The sequence below is a fragment of the Onychostruthus taczanowskii genome, unplaced genomic scaffold (genome assembly GCF_017590055.1).
Source record: "Onychostruthus taczanowskii isolate IOZ18803 unplaced genomic scaffold, ASM1759005v1 scaffold694, whole genome shotgun sequence".
NCBI classification, from domain to species: Eukaryota; Metazoa; Chordata; class Aves; order Passeriformes; family Passeridae; genus Onychostruthus; species Onychostruthus taczanowskii.
In genome coordinates this window covers 2,512-15,286 of record NW_024504720.1, presented here as the reverse complement: position 1 = coordinate 15,286, position 12,775 = coordinate 2,512, and the positions used below count along the sequence as shown (strand labels likewise).

At 42.8% G+C, this 12,775-nt stretch overlaps 1 protein-coding gene across 1 annotated transcript; it reads left to right on the top strand.

The window, feature by feature from the left end:
- Positions 1–4,389: 4,389 nt before the first annotated feature.
- Positions 4,390–10,655, top strand: LOC121344894 (methyl-CpG-binding domain protein 2-like; the record flags this gene model as incomplete). The annotated part of the gene is made up of 2 exons (XM_041421219.1): positions 4,390–4,821; positions 10,496–10,655. Coding segments are annotated over exons 1-2 (444 nt in total), but the record flags the coding sequence as incomplete, so codon positions are not given.
- Between the last annotated feature and the right edge of the window lie 2,120 nt (positions 10,656–12,775).

Genomic DNA, 12,775 nt, shown 5'->3' with positions numbered 1-12,775 from the left:
TGAAATCCCAAAATTTCCTCAGGGTTTTCCACCTTCCCCTCAGGCTCGGGATCCCCTCAGGTTTTCCCGCCGGCGGGAAACCCTCGGGAGGCTCCGTTCCCCGCAGATCAATCCCGAGGTAGCGGCACAGGTACGGGGGAAAATCGGGAATTAGAGGTGGAAAAAAGCTCCCAAAAATTCCAAAAATACCCAAAAAAAAGTCCTAAAATCACAAAAATACACCCAGAAAACCCCGAAAGTTCCTCAGGGTTTCTCCCCTCCCCTCAGGCTCTGGGATTCTCAGGCTCTGCATCCTCTCAGAGTTTCCCTCCTTCCCCTCAGGTTCCAGGAAAAATCGGGAATTAGAGGCGGAAAAAGCTCCCAAACATTCCAAAAAAACCCCAAAAAAGTCCCCAAATCCCCAAAAAACCCCAAAAATCTTTAAAAAATCCCCAGGATTTTCTCCTCTTCCCCTCAGGCTCTTGGTCCCCTCAGGGTTCCTCGTCTTTGCCTCAGGCCCTCTGAAAATTCCACATAAAAATCCCCGAAATTCCCAAATTTCTTCCTCTGATTCCCCCAATAATCCCCAAAATTCCCTCAAAAAAATCCCCCAAAATTCCCAAATTTCTTTCTTCAATTCCCCCCAAAAAACTCTCCAAAATTCCCCAAAATTCTCAATTTTTCCCCCTAAAAATCCCAAATAATTCCCCCAAAAATTCCCCGATTTCTTCCTGAAAATCCACCCAAAAATCCCCCAAAATTCGAAAAAATTCCCCAAAATTCCTAAATTTCTTCCTTCAATTCCTCCCAAAAAATCCCCAAAATTTCCATTTTTTTCCCCTAAGAATCCCAAATAATTCCCCCAAAATGCCCAAATTTCTTCCTGGAATACCTCACAAAAAATCCCCAAAAATTCCCAAATTTATTCCTTTAATTCCACCCTAAATATCAAAAAAATTTCCCCCAAAAAATCCCAAAAATTCCCATTTTTTCCCCTAAAAATCCCAAATAATTCCCCAAAATTCCCAAATTTCTTCCTGGAATACCTCCCAAAAAATCCCCAAAATCCCCCCAAAATTCGAAAAAATTCCCCCAAAAAATCCAAAAATTCCCCAAAATTCCCAAATTTCTTCCTGGAATACCTCCCAAAAAATCCCCAAAATCCCCCCAAAATTCGAAAAAATTCCCCCAAAAAATCCAAAAATTCCCCAAAATTCCCAAATTTCTTCCTTCAATTTCCCCCAAAAAATCCCCAAAATTCCCCCCCCCAAAAATCCCAACAATTCCCATTTTTTCCCCTAAAAATCCCAAATAATTCCCCCAAAATTCCCAAATTTCTTCCTGGAATTCCTACCCAAAAAAATACCAAAATCCCACAAAAAAAACCAGAATAAAACCACCAAAAAATTTTTAATTTTATTGCTCCAAAAAATCCCCAAATCCCGATTTTGTTTGGAATTTTAAAGGAAATTTTTTGGTTTTTTTAATTTTTAAAGGAATTTTTTTTGGGTTTTTAAAGCATTTTTGGGGTATTTTGGGTTTTTAAATTAAATAATTTTGGGGTTTTTTACTGCATTTTTTTGTGTTTTTAATGGAATTTTTGGGGTTTTTTGGGAGATTTTTAATGGAATTTTTGGAGTTTTTACACTGATTTTTTGGGGGATTTTGGGGGTCTTTTTTGTGGAATTTTTGGGTTTTTTTTAAAGATTTATTTGGAATTTTTGGGTTTTTTTGGAAGGAATTTTTGAGGCTTTTTAAAGGAATTTTTTCTATTTTTAAAGGAATACTTTGGGGGTTTTTTGAAATAAATTTTTTGGGATTTTTAATGGATTTTTTTGGGATTTTTACAGATTTTTAAAGAATTGTTTAGAGATTTTTTGAAATATTTTTTTATTTTATATGGAATTTTTGGGGGGATTTTGGGCAATTTTTAGGATTTTTTGAGAATTTTTAAGGATTTTTTAAAAATTTTTAAATGGAATTTTTGGGGGATTTTTATAGAATTTTGAATGGATTCTTTTGCTTTTAAATTGAAATTTTTGGGGTTTTTTTTTTTTTTTTTTTTTTTTTTTGATGGGACTTTTAATTTAATTTTAAGGGGGTTTTTAGGAATTTTTTTAGGATTTTTTTAATGGAATTCCCAATCCCAAAAATTTACTAAAATTCCAAATTTCTCAATAAATTCCTGAATTTTTGGCTTTTCTGTGCATTTTTCCCTCCAAAATCCTGATTTTTTCTGGGAATTTTCCATGAAAAATTTGATTTTTTTTCCCTGGAATTTTCTGGGATTTTTCTCCTTTTTGAAGCTTTGGATTCTTCCATTTCCTGTGGGGAAAAAATTCCGGATAAATCCCAAAAAATTCTCTTTTTTCCCTCTAAATTCAAAAATTTTCCCTCAAAATTTCCATTTTTCTCCTCTAAACTCCCAAATCTCCCCCCAAAAATTCCCATTTTCTCCCTTACTAAAATCTCCATTTTCCCCCCAAAATTCCAATTTTTCCCCCCAATTTCTTTTTTTCTCCCAAAAATTCCCAAATTTTTCCCCAAAAATCCAATTTTTCCCCCCTAAAATTCCCAATTTTCCCAAAAAATTCCCATTTTCCCCCTTACTAAAATCTCTTTTTTTCCCCCCAAAATTCCCAATTTTTTCCCTAAAATACCCAAATTTTTCCCTCTAAATTCCAAATTTTTTCCCCCAAAATTCCCAAATTTGTCTCCCCAAAAACTCCCATTTTTTCTTCAAAATTCCTCATTTTTTCCATCCAAAATCCCACATTTTCTCCCAAAAAAATCCCATTTTGACCCTGACTAAAATCTCATTTTTTCCCCTTAAAATCCCCATTTCCTCCCTAAACTCCTTTTTTTTTTGCCAAAATGCTCATTTTTTTCCTAAAATCTCATTTTTTGGCAAAAAAAATCAGAATTTTTCCCTCAAAATCCCATTCCCCCCCCCCAAAATTCCCATTTTCCTTAAAGAACCCCTCATTTTTCCTCAAAAAAATTCATTTTTTGCCTCAAAAATCTCAATTTTTTCCCCCCAAAATCCACATTTTTCCCCTAAAATTCCCATATTTTTCCTCAAAATTCCTATTTTTCCCTCAATATTCCTAAAAATTCCCAATAAAATTATTCCTACCCGAAAATGTGCATTTTAATTCGGAATTCCGGAGCGTTTCCACTTGGGCATAGCAACAATCCAGCTCTGCAACAGCACAAAACCAACATTTTAACATTCCCAACCTTTTATTTTCTTCATCCAAACACATTCACAGAGGAAATTACAATAATTTATTTGATTGTTTATTAATAATTTAATAATTTTCGGGATTGTTTTTAAGATAAAAAGCGGCTTCCCCTCAGAGCCGCCGCTTCCCCTCAGAGCCGCCGCCATCTTTGCCCCCCCCTTTTCCCGCGCTCACCCCTCAGCCGCTCCTCCGGCAATGGCTCCTCCGTGGATCCCGACGTTTTCCCGGTAACCGATGCCGGGAATGTTACCGGGAACGGAAATGGGAAGGACACCGGACGTGGTATGGCCGCCTGGGCTCGGTCCTAGCGCCGGCTGAGGCGGGGTGGGGGGGAAGCCGGGATGGATCCCGCGGATGAAAGCGGGGAAGGGCAATGGCGAATTCGGCTTCCTTAGGGTCCCTGCCCCCTGTGGGGTCCCGCCATGATTCTCCCTCAGGAATTCCGCCATGGTTTCCCCTCAGGGGTCCCGCTCCGGTTTCCCTTCAGGGGTCTCGTTCTGCTGTCCTACCGTGAGTCCCGCCGTGGTTCCCCGTCAGGGGTCCCGCTCCGGTTTTCCCCTCATGAATCCCGCCATGGTTCCCCGTCAGGGGTCTCGCCATGATTCTTCTCAGGAATCCCCCTCCGGTTTCCCCTCATGAATCCCGCCATGGTTCCTCCTCAGAGGTCTCGCTCTGCGGTCGTACCGTGAGTCCCGCCATGATTTCCCTTCAGGGTCCCGCTTCGGTTTCCCCTCAAGGGTCCCGCTCCGGTTTCCCCTCAGGGGTCCCGCCATGATTCCCCCTCAGGGGTCCCGCCATTAGTCCCGTTCCGGTTCCCCTTCAGGGATTCCGCTCCGGTTTTCCCACATGAATCCGCCCATGGCTCCCCTCAGGGGTCCCGCCATGGCTCCCCCTCAGGATTCCCGCTCCGGCTTTCCCCGTCAGGAGTTCCGCCATTGGTCCCGCTCCGGTTTCCCCTCAGGAGTCTCGCTCTGCGGTGGTACCGTGAGTCCCGCCATGCTTCCCCCTCAGGGGTCTCGCACTGAGGTCCCGCCATGGGTCCCGCTCCGGTTCGCCCTGAGGGGTCTCGCCATGATTCCCCCCTCAGGAATCCCGCTCCGGTTTCTTCTCAGGGGTCTCGCTCTGCGGTCGTACCGTGAGTCCCGCCATGCTTCCCCCTCAGGGGTCTCGCACTGAGGTCCCGCCACGGGTCCCGCTCCGGTTCCCCCCTCACGTTTCCCCTCAAGCTCCCGCCATGGTTGTCCCTCACGGTTCCCGCTCCGAGCCCCGCCGTGCCCCGGCGGCCGCCGCGGTCCCGCCCCCGCTGTCTCTCTATGGTGCGGCGCGGCCGCTCTGCCCCGCCCGGAGGCCGCGCTCGCATCGCCGCGGGGTCCCGGCCCCGGGCCCAGCCGGGCCGGCAGCAGCGAGCGGCGCCGGCAACAACCAACGGCCGAGCCGGGCCGGCAACCCCGGGCCCCAGCGGCCCCGTCCCGCCGGGCCGGCGCATGGAGAAGCCCGGCAGGATGGACTGTCCCGCGCTGCCTCCCGGCTGGAAGAAGGAAGAGGTGATCCGAAAGTCGGGCCTGAGCGCCGGCAAGAGCGATGTCTACTACTTCAGGTACGGGCCCGAGGGATCCCGGTGAGGCTGCCGAGGTTGGGGCGCTCCCGGAGCCGCGGCTGGGTAGGGACAGTGGGGTCGGTGCCCACACGCCGCCGGCCCGGCTGTCATAGCTCGCTCGCTTCCGCCATGGCTCTGGCAGGGCTGTCCTGTCACGGGGCGATTCCGGTTCCCTGTGTGAGGGGGAGCGCGGGCTCCTGTCAAGGGGGGGAGCTCGGCGTGATTCCGGTTCACTTTCTGAGGGGAACCGGGCTCCTGTCACGGGGGAGCTCGGAGTTTTGTCGCGGGGCGGTTCCGGTTCTCTGAGGGGGAACCGGGCTCCTGTCGCGGGGGAGCTCGGGGCGATTCTGGTTCTCTCCGAGGGGAGCTCGGGCTCCTGTCACGGGATGTTTCCGGTTCACTTTCTGAGGAGAACCGGGCTCCTGTCGCGGGAGGAGCTCGGAGTTTTGTCACGGGGCGGTTCCGGTTTTCTGAGGGGGAACCGGGCTCCTGTCACGGGGGGAGCTCGGAGTTTTGTCACGGGGTGGTTCCGGCTCTCTCTGAGGGGAACCGGGCTCCTTTCACGGGGGGATTCCGGTTCTCTCTGAGGAGGGACCGGGCTCCTGTCACGGGGCGATTCCGGTTCACTTTCTGAGGGGAAGCGGGGCTCTTGTCACGGGGGAGCTCGGAGTTTTGTCACGGGGGGGTTCCGGTCCTTTCTGAGGAGGAGCCGGGTCTCCTTTCACGGGGGGATTCCGGTTCTCTCTGAGGGGGGACCGGGCTCCTGTCACGGGGCGGTTCCGGTTCTCCCTGAAGGGAAACCGGGCTCCTGTCGCGGAGCGATTCCGATTCTCTCTGAAGAGGATTCCGGGTTCTTTTCAGTGGGGGAGCTCGGAGTTTTGGCACGGGACGATTCCCGTTCCATGAGGAGGAACCGCCTCCTGTCACCGGATGGTTCCGGTTCTCTCTCTGAGGGGGATTCGGGGTTCCTGTCACGGGAGGAGCTCGGAGTTTTGTCCCGGGACGATTCCGGTTCCATGAGGGGGAACCGTGCCCCCCTCACGGGACGGTATCGGCTCCATGAGGGGGAACTGGGCTCCTGTCACGGGAATAGCTCGGAGTTTTGTCCCGGGACGATTCCGGTTCCATGAGGGGGAACCGTGCCCCCCTCACGGGACGACGCCGGTACTGTGAGGGGGAACCGGGCTCCTGTCACGGCGGGAGGAGCTCGGAGTTTTGTCCCGGGACGATTCCGGTTCCATGAGGGGGAACCGTGCCCCCCTCACGGGACGGTATCGGCTCCATGAGGGGGAACTGGGCTCCTGTCACGGGAATAGCTCGGAGTTTTGTCCCGGGACGATTCCGGTTCCATGAGGGGGAACCGTGCCCCCCTCACGGGACGACTCCGGTTCCATGAGGGGGAACCAGGACCCCTCACGGGACGACGCCGGTACTGTGAGGGGGAACCGGGCTCCTGTCACAGGAATAGCTCGGAGTTTTGTCCCGGAACGATTCCGGTTCCGTGAGGGAGAACCGGGCTCCCCTCACGGTGCGGTTCCGGTTCTTTATGAGGGGGAACCGGGCCTCCCTCACGGGACGACTCCGGTTCTGTGAGGGGGAACCGGGCTCCCCTCACGGAGCAGTTCCGGTTCTCTCTGAGGGGGAACCGGGCTCCTGTCACGGGAGAAGCTCGGAGTTTTGTCCCGGGACGATTCCGGTTCTTTCTGAGGGGCAACCGGGGCTCCTGTCAAGGGGAGAGCAGGAATTTTTGTCCCGGGACGATTCCGGATCCATGAGGGGGAACCGGGCCTCCCTCAAGGGATGATCCCGGTTCCATGAGGGGGAACCGGGCTCCCCTCACGGGGCTGTTCCGGTTCCTTCTCTGAGGGAAATCTCGGTTTTTTAAAGGAATTTTTTAGGAGTTTCACGGGAGAAGCTCGGAGTTTTGTCCCAGGACGATTCCGGTTCTTTCTGAGGGGGAACCGGGGCTCCTGTCAAGGGGAGAGCAGGAATTTTTGTCCCGGGACGATTCCGGATCCATGAGGGGGAACCGGGCCTCCCTCAAGGGATGATCCCGGTTCCATGAGGGGGAACCGGGCTCCCCTCACGGGGCTGTTCCGGTTCCTTCTCTGAGGGAAATCTCGGTTTTTTAAAGGAATTTTTTAGGAGTTTTGAGGGATTTTTGAGGTTTTTAGGGAATTTTTTTGGGGAAAAATTAGGGTTGGGTTTTTTAATGGATTTTTTGGGGTTTTAGGGTTTTTTAAAGGAATTTTTTAGGAGTTTTGAGGGATTTTTGAGGTTTTTAGGGATTTTTTGGGGGAAAAATTAGGGCTGGTTTTTTTGATGGATTTTTTTGGGTTTTAATGGGATTTTTGAGGGGTTTAATGGGATTTTTTGAGTATTTTTAGGGATTTTTAATGGAATTTTTGAGGTGAAAAATTGGGATGGGAAGGGGAAAACCGGGATTGGGATTTTTATGGAGTTTTTTTTTCTTGTTTTAATGGAATTTTTGAGGGATTTTTGTGTTTTTAAAGGGATTTTTTGAGAGGTTGTTATGGAATTTTTGAGGTGAAAATTTGGGATTGGAGGGGAAAACCGGGATTGGAATTTTTAGGGTTTTAATGGATTTTTTGGGGGCAATTTTTGGCATTTTTAGAGATGTTTTTGGGGGGGAAAAATTGGGATTTGAGGGGAAAGAAGTCAGACTGCGAATTTTATGGATTTTTTGGGGGGGTTTTAATGGAATTTTTGGGATTTTTTCTTTTTTGTGGGAGTTTTTAGGTAATTCAAGCTGGGAAAATCCACTCTGGAAGGACTCGGATGGAAGAGGAGTGGGAAAATGAAGGTTATTATGGAAATTAGCTCATTTGCATAATGAATTAACTCATTTTAATTTCCAGCTGAACGAGTTTATGCAAAAACCTGGATTAAAGGAGGGTGTGACACTGAGAATTCCCAATTTTCTTCCCGTGGGATGATCCTGGGTTTCCTTTTGCTGTTTTGCCCTAAAATCTCTGTTTTGCCCTTCCAAAATTCCCTAAAACGCCCCAAAATTCCCTAAAAACCCCCAAAATCTCCAAAAAAATCTCAATTTTTCCCTCTAAAATTCCCCAATAATTCTCAAAAATTTTTCCAAAAAAGTCCCAAAAATTTCCCCAAAAATCCCAAAAAATCTACAAAAAATTCCCAAAAAAATTCCCAAAAATTCTCAAAAACTCCCCCCAAAACTACAAAAAAATTCCCAAAAAGTCTCCAAAAAATTATCAAAATATCTCCAAAAAGTCCCTAAAAATCCCTAGAAATTCACAAAAAAATCCTTAAAAATCCTCGAAAAATACAAAAAAATTCCCAAAAAAATTCCCCAAAAAAAAATCCCAAAAAATTCTGAAAAATTTCTCAAGTTTCCCCAAAAATTCTCAAAAAATCACCAAAAAATTTTCAAAAAATTATCGAAAAATCCCCCAAAATTCCCAAACATTTCCCAAAAAATTGTCCAAAAAATCCCAAAATTTTCCCCAAAAATTCTCAAAAAATCACAAAAAAATTTTCAAAAAATTCTTTAAAAAATCCTCAAAAAATCCCCCAAAATCCCTAAAAATTCTTTAAAAAGTCTCAAAAAATTCCCCAAAAATCTCAAAAAAACTCAAAAAAAATCCCTAAAATTCCAAAAAAATCTCAAAAAATTTCCAAAAAATCACTAAAAATTTCCTAAAAAATCTTAAAAATACGAAAAAATTCCCAAAAAATCCCCCAAAAATCCCTGAAAATTCCCAAAAAATTCTCAAAAAATGCTCTAAAAATCCTCAAAAAAATCTCCAAAAATTCTCAAAAAATTCCCAAAAAATCCCCAAAAAATTGCCCCCAAATCCTCAAAAATTTTCCAAAAAATTTCCAATCAGCTCCATAAAAATCCCTAAAAATTCTCCAAAAATTCTCCAAAAATCCTCAAAAATTCACCAAAAATTCATCAAAAATTCCTAAAAAAATCCCCAAAACCCCTGGAAAAATTCTCAATAAATTCTCAAAAAATCCCAAAAAAATTCCTAAAAATTCTCAAAAAATGTTCAAAAAATTCTCTAGAAATCCCAAAAAAATTCCTAAAAATTGTCAAAAAATGCTCAAAAATTCTCAATAAATTAAAAAAAAAATCCCAAAAATTTCTCAGAAACTCTTCAAAAATTCCCAAAAAATCTCCACAAAGTTCCCAAAAAATCAGTACAAATTAATCAAAAAAGGCTCAAAAAGTTGAAAAAAATCCCTAAAAATTCTGAAAAAAATTTTAGAAATCCCTAAAAATTCCCTAAAAATCCCCTAATCCTTTCCATAAAAATCCCTAAAAATTCTCCAAAAATTCATCAAAAATTCCTAAAAAATCCCCAAAAAAACCTTAAAAAATTCTCAAGAAATCCCAAAAAAATCCCTAAAAATTCTCAAAAAATGTTCAAAAAATTCTCAAGAAATTTAAAAAAAATCCCAAAAAATTCTCAAAAATTTTCCCAAAAAATCCCAATCAGCTCCATAAAAATCCCTAAAAATTCTCCAAAAAGTCTCAAAAAATTCTCCAAAAATTCATCAAAAATTCCTAAAAAATCCATAAACATCCCTAAAAATTCTCCAAAAATTAATCAAAAATTCATCAAAAATCCCCAAAAAAACCTTAAAAAATTCTCAAGAAATCCCAAAAAAATCCCTAAAAATTCTCAAAAAATGTTCAAAAAATTCGGAATAAATAAAAAAAAATCCCAAAAACTTCTCAAAAATTTTCCAAAAAATTCCCAATCAGTTCCATAAAAATCCCTAAAAATTCTCCAAAAATTCCCAAAAAAATCCTCAAAAAATGCCTAAAAATTCTCAAAAAATTTTCCAAAAATTCTCAAAAAATTCCTAAAAAATTCCCAAAAAATGCGCAAAAATCCTCAAAAAATTCTCAAAAATTTTCCAAAAAAACCCAATCAGTTCCATAAAAATCCCTAAAAATCCTCCAAAAATCCCCCCAAAAATCCTCAAAAACCCTTTAAAAATTCTCCAAAAATCCCAAAAAATACCCAAAAAATACCCAAAAAATCCTCAGAAAAATTGCAAAAAATTCCAAAAAAATCCCCAAAAAATCCTCAAAAAATCCTAAAAAACCCCCAAAAACCCTTAAAAAATTCTCAAAAAATTCTCAAAAAATTCTCAAAAAATTCCCAAAAAAATCCTCAAAAACCCTTTAAAAATTCTCCAAAAATCCTTAAAAAATCCCCAAAAAAATCCCAATCAGTTCCATAAAAATCCCTAAAAAGTCTCCAAAAATCCACCAAAAATTCCTAAAAAATTCCCAAAAAGCCTTCAAAAATTCTCAAAAAATTCTCGAAAAATTCTCAACCAAATTCCCCCCAAAATCCCCAAAATCTCCCTCAAAATTCCCAAAAAAATTCCCTAAAAATTCCCTCAAAATTTCTCCCCAATTTCCTGCTACATTGAACCTGTGATTTCTGAGTAGAATTGCCACATGTGGAACAAAAGCCCACAACCCAGTAAAAGGTGTAAAGATTGTTAATTTACCTCTGTTCAAATCTTGCTCATATCTTCATCATTACCAATTTGGTTGCTATTGGCCAAAATTTTTTTTTCACCAAAACTTCCCAATTTTCCCCCCAAACCCCCCAAACCCCCCAAATTTTCCCTAAATTTCCCATTCTCCCCCTTTTTGCAGCCCCAGCGGGAAGAAGTTCCGCAGCAAGCCGCAGCTGGCGCGCTACCTGGGCAACGCGGTGGACCTGAGCTCCTTCGACTTCCGCACGGGCAAGATGATGCCCAGCAAGCTGCAGAAGAACAAGCAGAGGCTCAGGAACGACGCCCTCAACCCCAACAAGGTGGGGGGAAACCCAATTTGGTTTTGTTTTAATTAGTCTCTTTCATTCCCAAAATTTCCCCCATTTTTCACCAATTTTTCCCATTTTTTCCCCATTTTTTCCCATTTTTTGCCCCTTTTTTTCCCATTTTTTTGCCATTTTCGTCCCATTTTTTCCCCATTTTATTCCCAATGTTCCCCATTTTTCCCCATTTTTTTCCCATTTTCGTCCCAATTTTTCCCCATTTTATTCCCAATTTTTCCCCATTTTTTCCCCATTTTTGACTGGAAACCAGTTTGGGACTGGTTTGAACTGGGATGGACTGGGAAAACCAGTTTGGGACTGGTTTGAACTGGTTTGGGACTGGGAAAACCAGTTTGGGATTGGGAAACAGGGACTGGAAACCAGTTTGGGACTGGTTTGAACTGGGATGGACTGGGAAAACCAGTTTGGGACTGGTTTGGACTGGTTGGGAACTGGTTAAACCAGTTTGGGACTGATTTGGAAAAAAAGAAATCCCATTTTTCCCATTTTTTTCCCAATTTTTCCCCAATTTTTCCCCCAATTTTCCCCCAATTTTCCCCAATTTTTTTCAATGTTTCCCATTTTTTCACCAAATTTTTTCAAATTTTTCCTATATTTTTCCCCAATTTTATTCCCAGTCTTCTCCCAATTTTTCCCCTCAGGATTTTCCCCAATTTTTTCCCCAACAAGCTCCTCAACCCCAACAAGGTGGGGGAAAATCCCAATTTGGTTTTGTTTTAATTAGTCTCATTCGTTCCCAAAATTTCCCCAACTTTTCCCCAATTTTTCCCATTTTTTTCCCAATTTTTCCCCATTTTTTCCCATTTTTTGCCCCATTTTTTTCCCATTTTTCCCCCAATTTTTCCCCATTTTTTCTCCATTTTTCCCCAATTTTTCTCCAATTTCCCCCCATTTTATTCCCCATATTATTCCAAATTTTCTGCATTTTTTCCCCAATTTTTCCCATTTTTTCCTGATTTTTTCCCATTTTTTTCTATTTTTTTTCCCATTTTTTCACATTTTTTTCCCCATTTTATTCCCAATATTCTCCATTTTTTTCACCAATTTTTCCTGATTTTTCCCCATTTTTTCCCCATTTTTTCCCCATTTTTTCCCCATTTTTTCCCCATTTTTTCCCCATTTTTTCCCCATTTTTTCCCCATTTTTTCCCCATTTTTTCCCCATTTTTTCCCCATTTTTTCCCCATTTTTTCCCCATTTTTTCCCCATTTTTTCCCCATTTTTTCCCCATTTTTTCCCCATTTTTTCCCCATTTTTTCCCCATTTTTTCCCCATTTTTTCCCCATTTTTTCCCCATTTTTTCCCCATTTTTTCCCCATTTTTTCCCCATTTTTTCCCCATTTTTTCCCCATTTTTTCCCCAATTTTTCCCCATTTTTTCCCAATTTTTCCCCAATTTTTTCCCATTTTTCCCCATTTTTACCCCATTTTTTTCCCATTTTTTTCCAAATTTTTCTCCATTTCCCCCCCATTTTTCACGAATTTTTCCTGATTTTTTCCCATTTTTTCCCAATTTTTTCACATTTTTCCCCATTTTTTTTCCCAATTTTTCCCATTTTTTCCCCAATTTTTCCCAATTTTTCCCCATTTTCTCCCAATTTTTCCCCTCAGCATTTTCCCCCATTTTCCCCCAACAACCTCCTCAACCCCAACAAAGTGGGGAAAAATCCAATTTGGTTTACTTTTAATTAGTCTGATTCGTTCCCAAAATTTCCCCCATTTTTCCCCAATTTTTCCCAATTTTTCCCAATTTTTTCCCCATTTTTCCCCAATTTTTTCCCCATTTTTCCTCCATTTTTCCCCATTTTTTCTCATTTTCCCCCCATTTTCTTCCAAATTTTTTTCTCAATTTCATTCCAAATTTTCCCCAATTTTTCCCCGATTTTTCCCCGATTTTTCCCCATTTTTTCCCATTTTTTTCCCAATTCTTTCACATTTTCTCAGGATTTTCCCCCATTTTCCCCCAACAACCTCCTCAACCCCAACAAGGTGGGGGAAAAACCCAACTTGGTTTTGTTTTAATTAGTCTCATTCATTCCCAAAATTTCCCCAAAATTTCCCCAATTTTTCCCCAATTTTTCCCATTTTTCCCCCATTT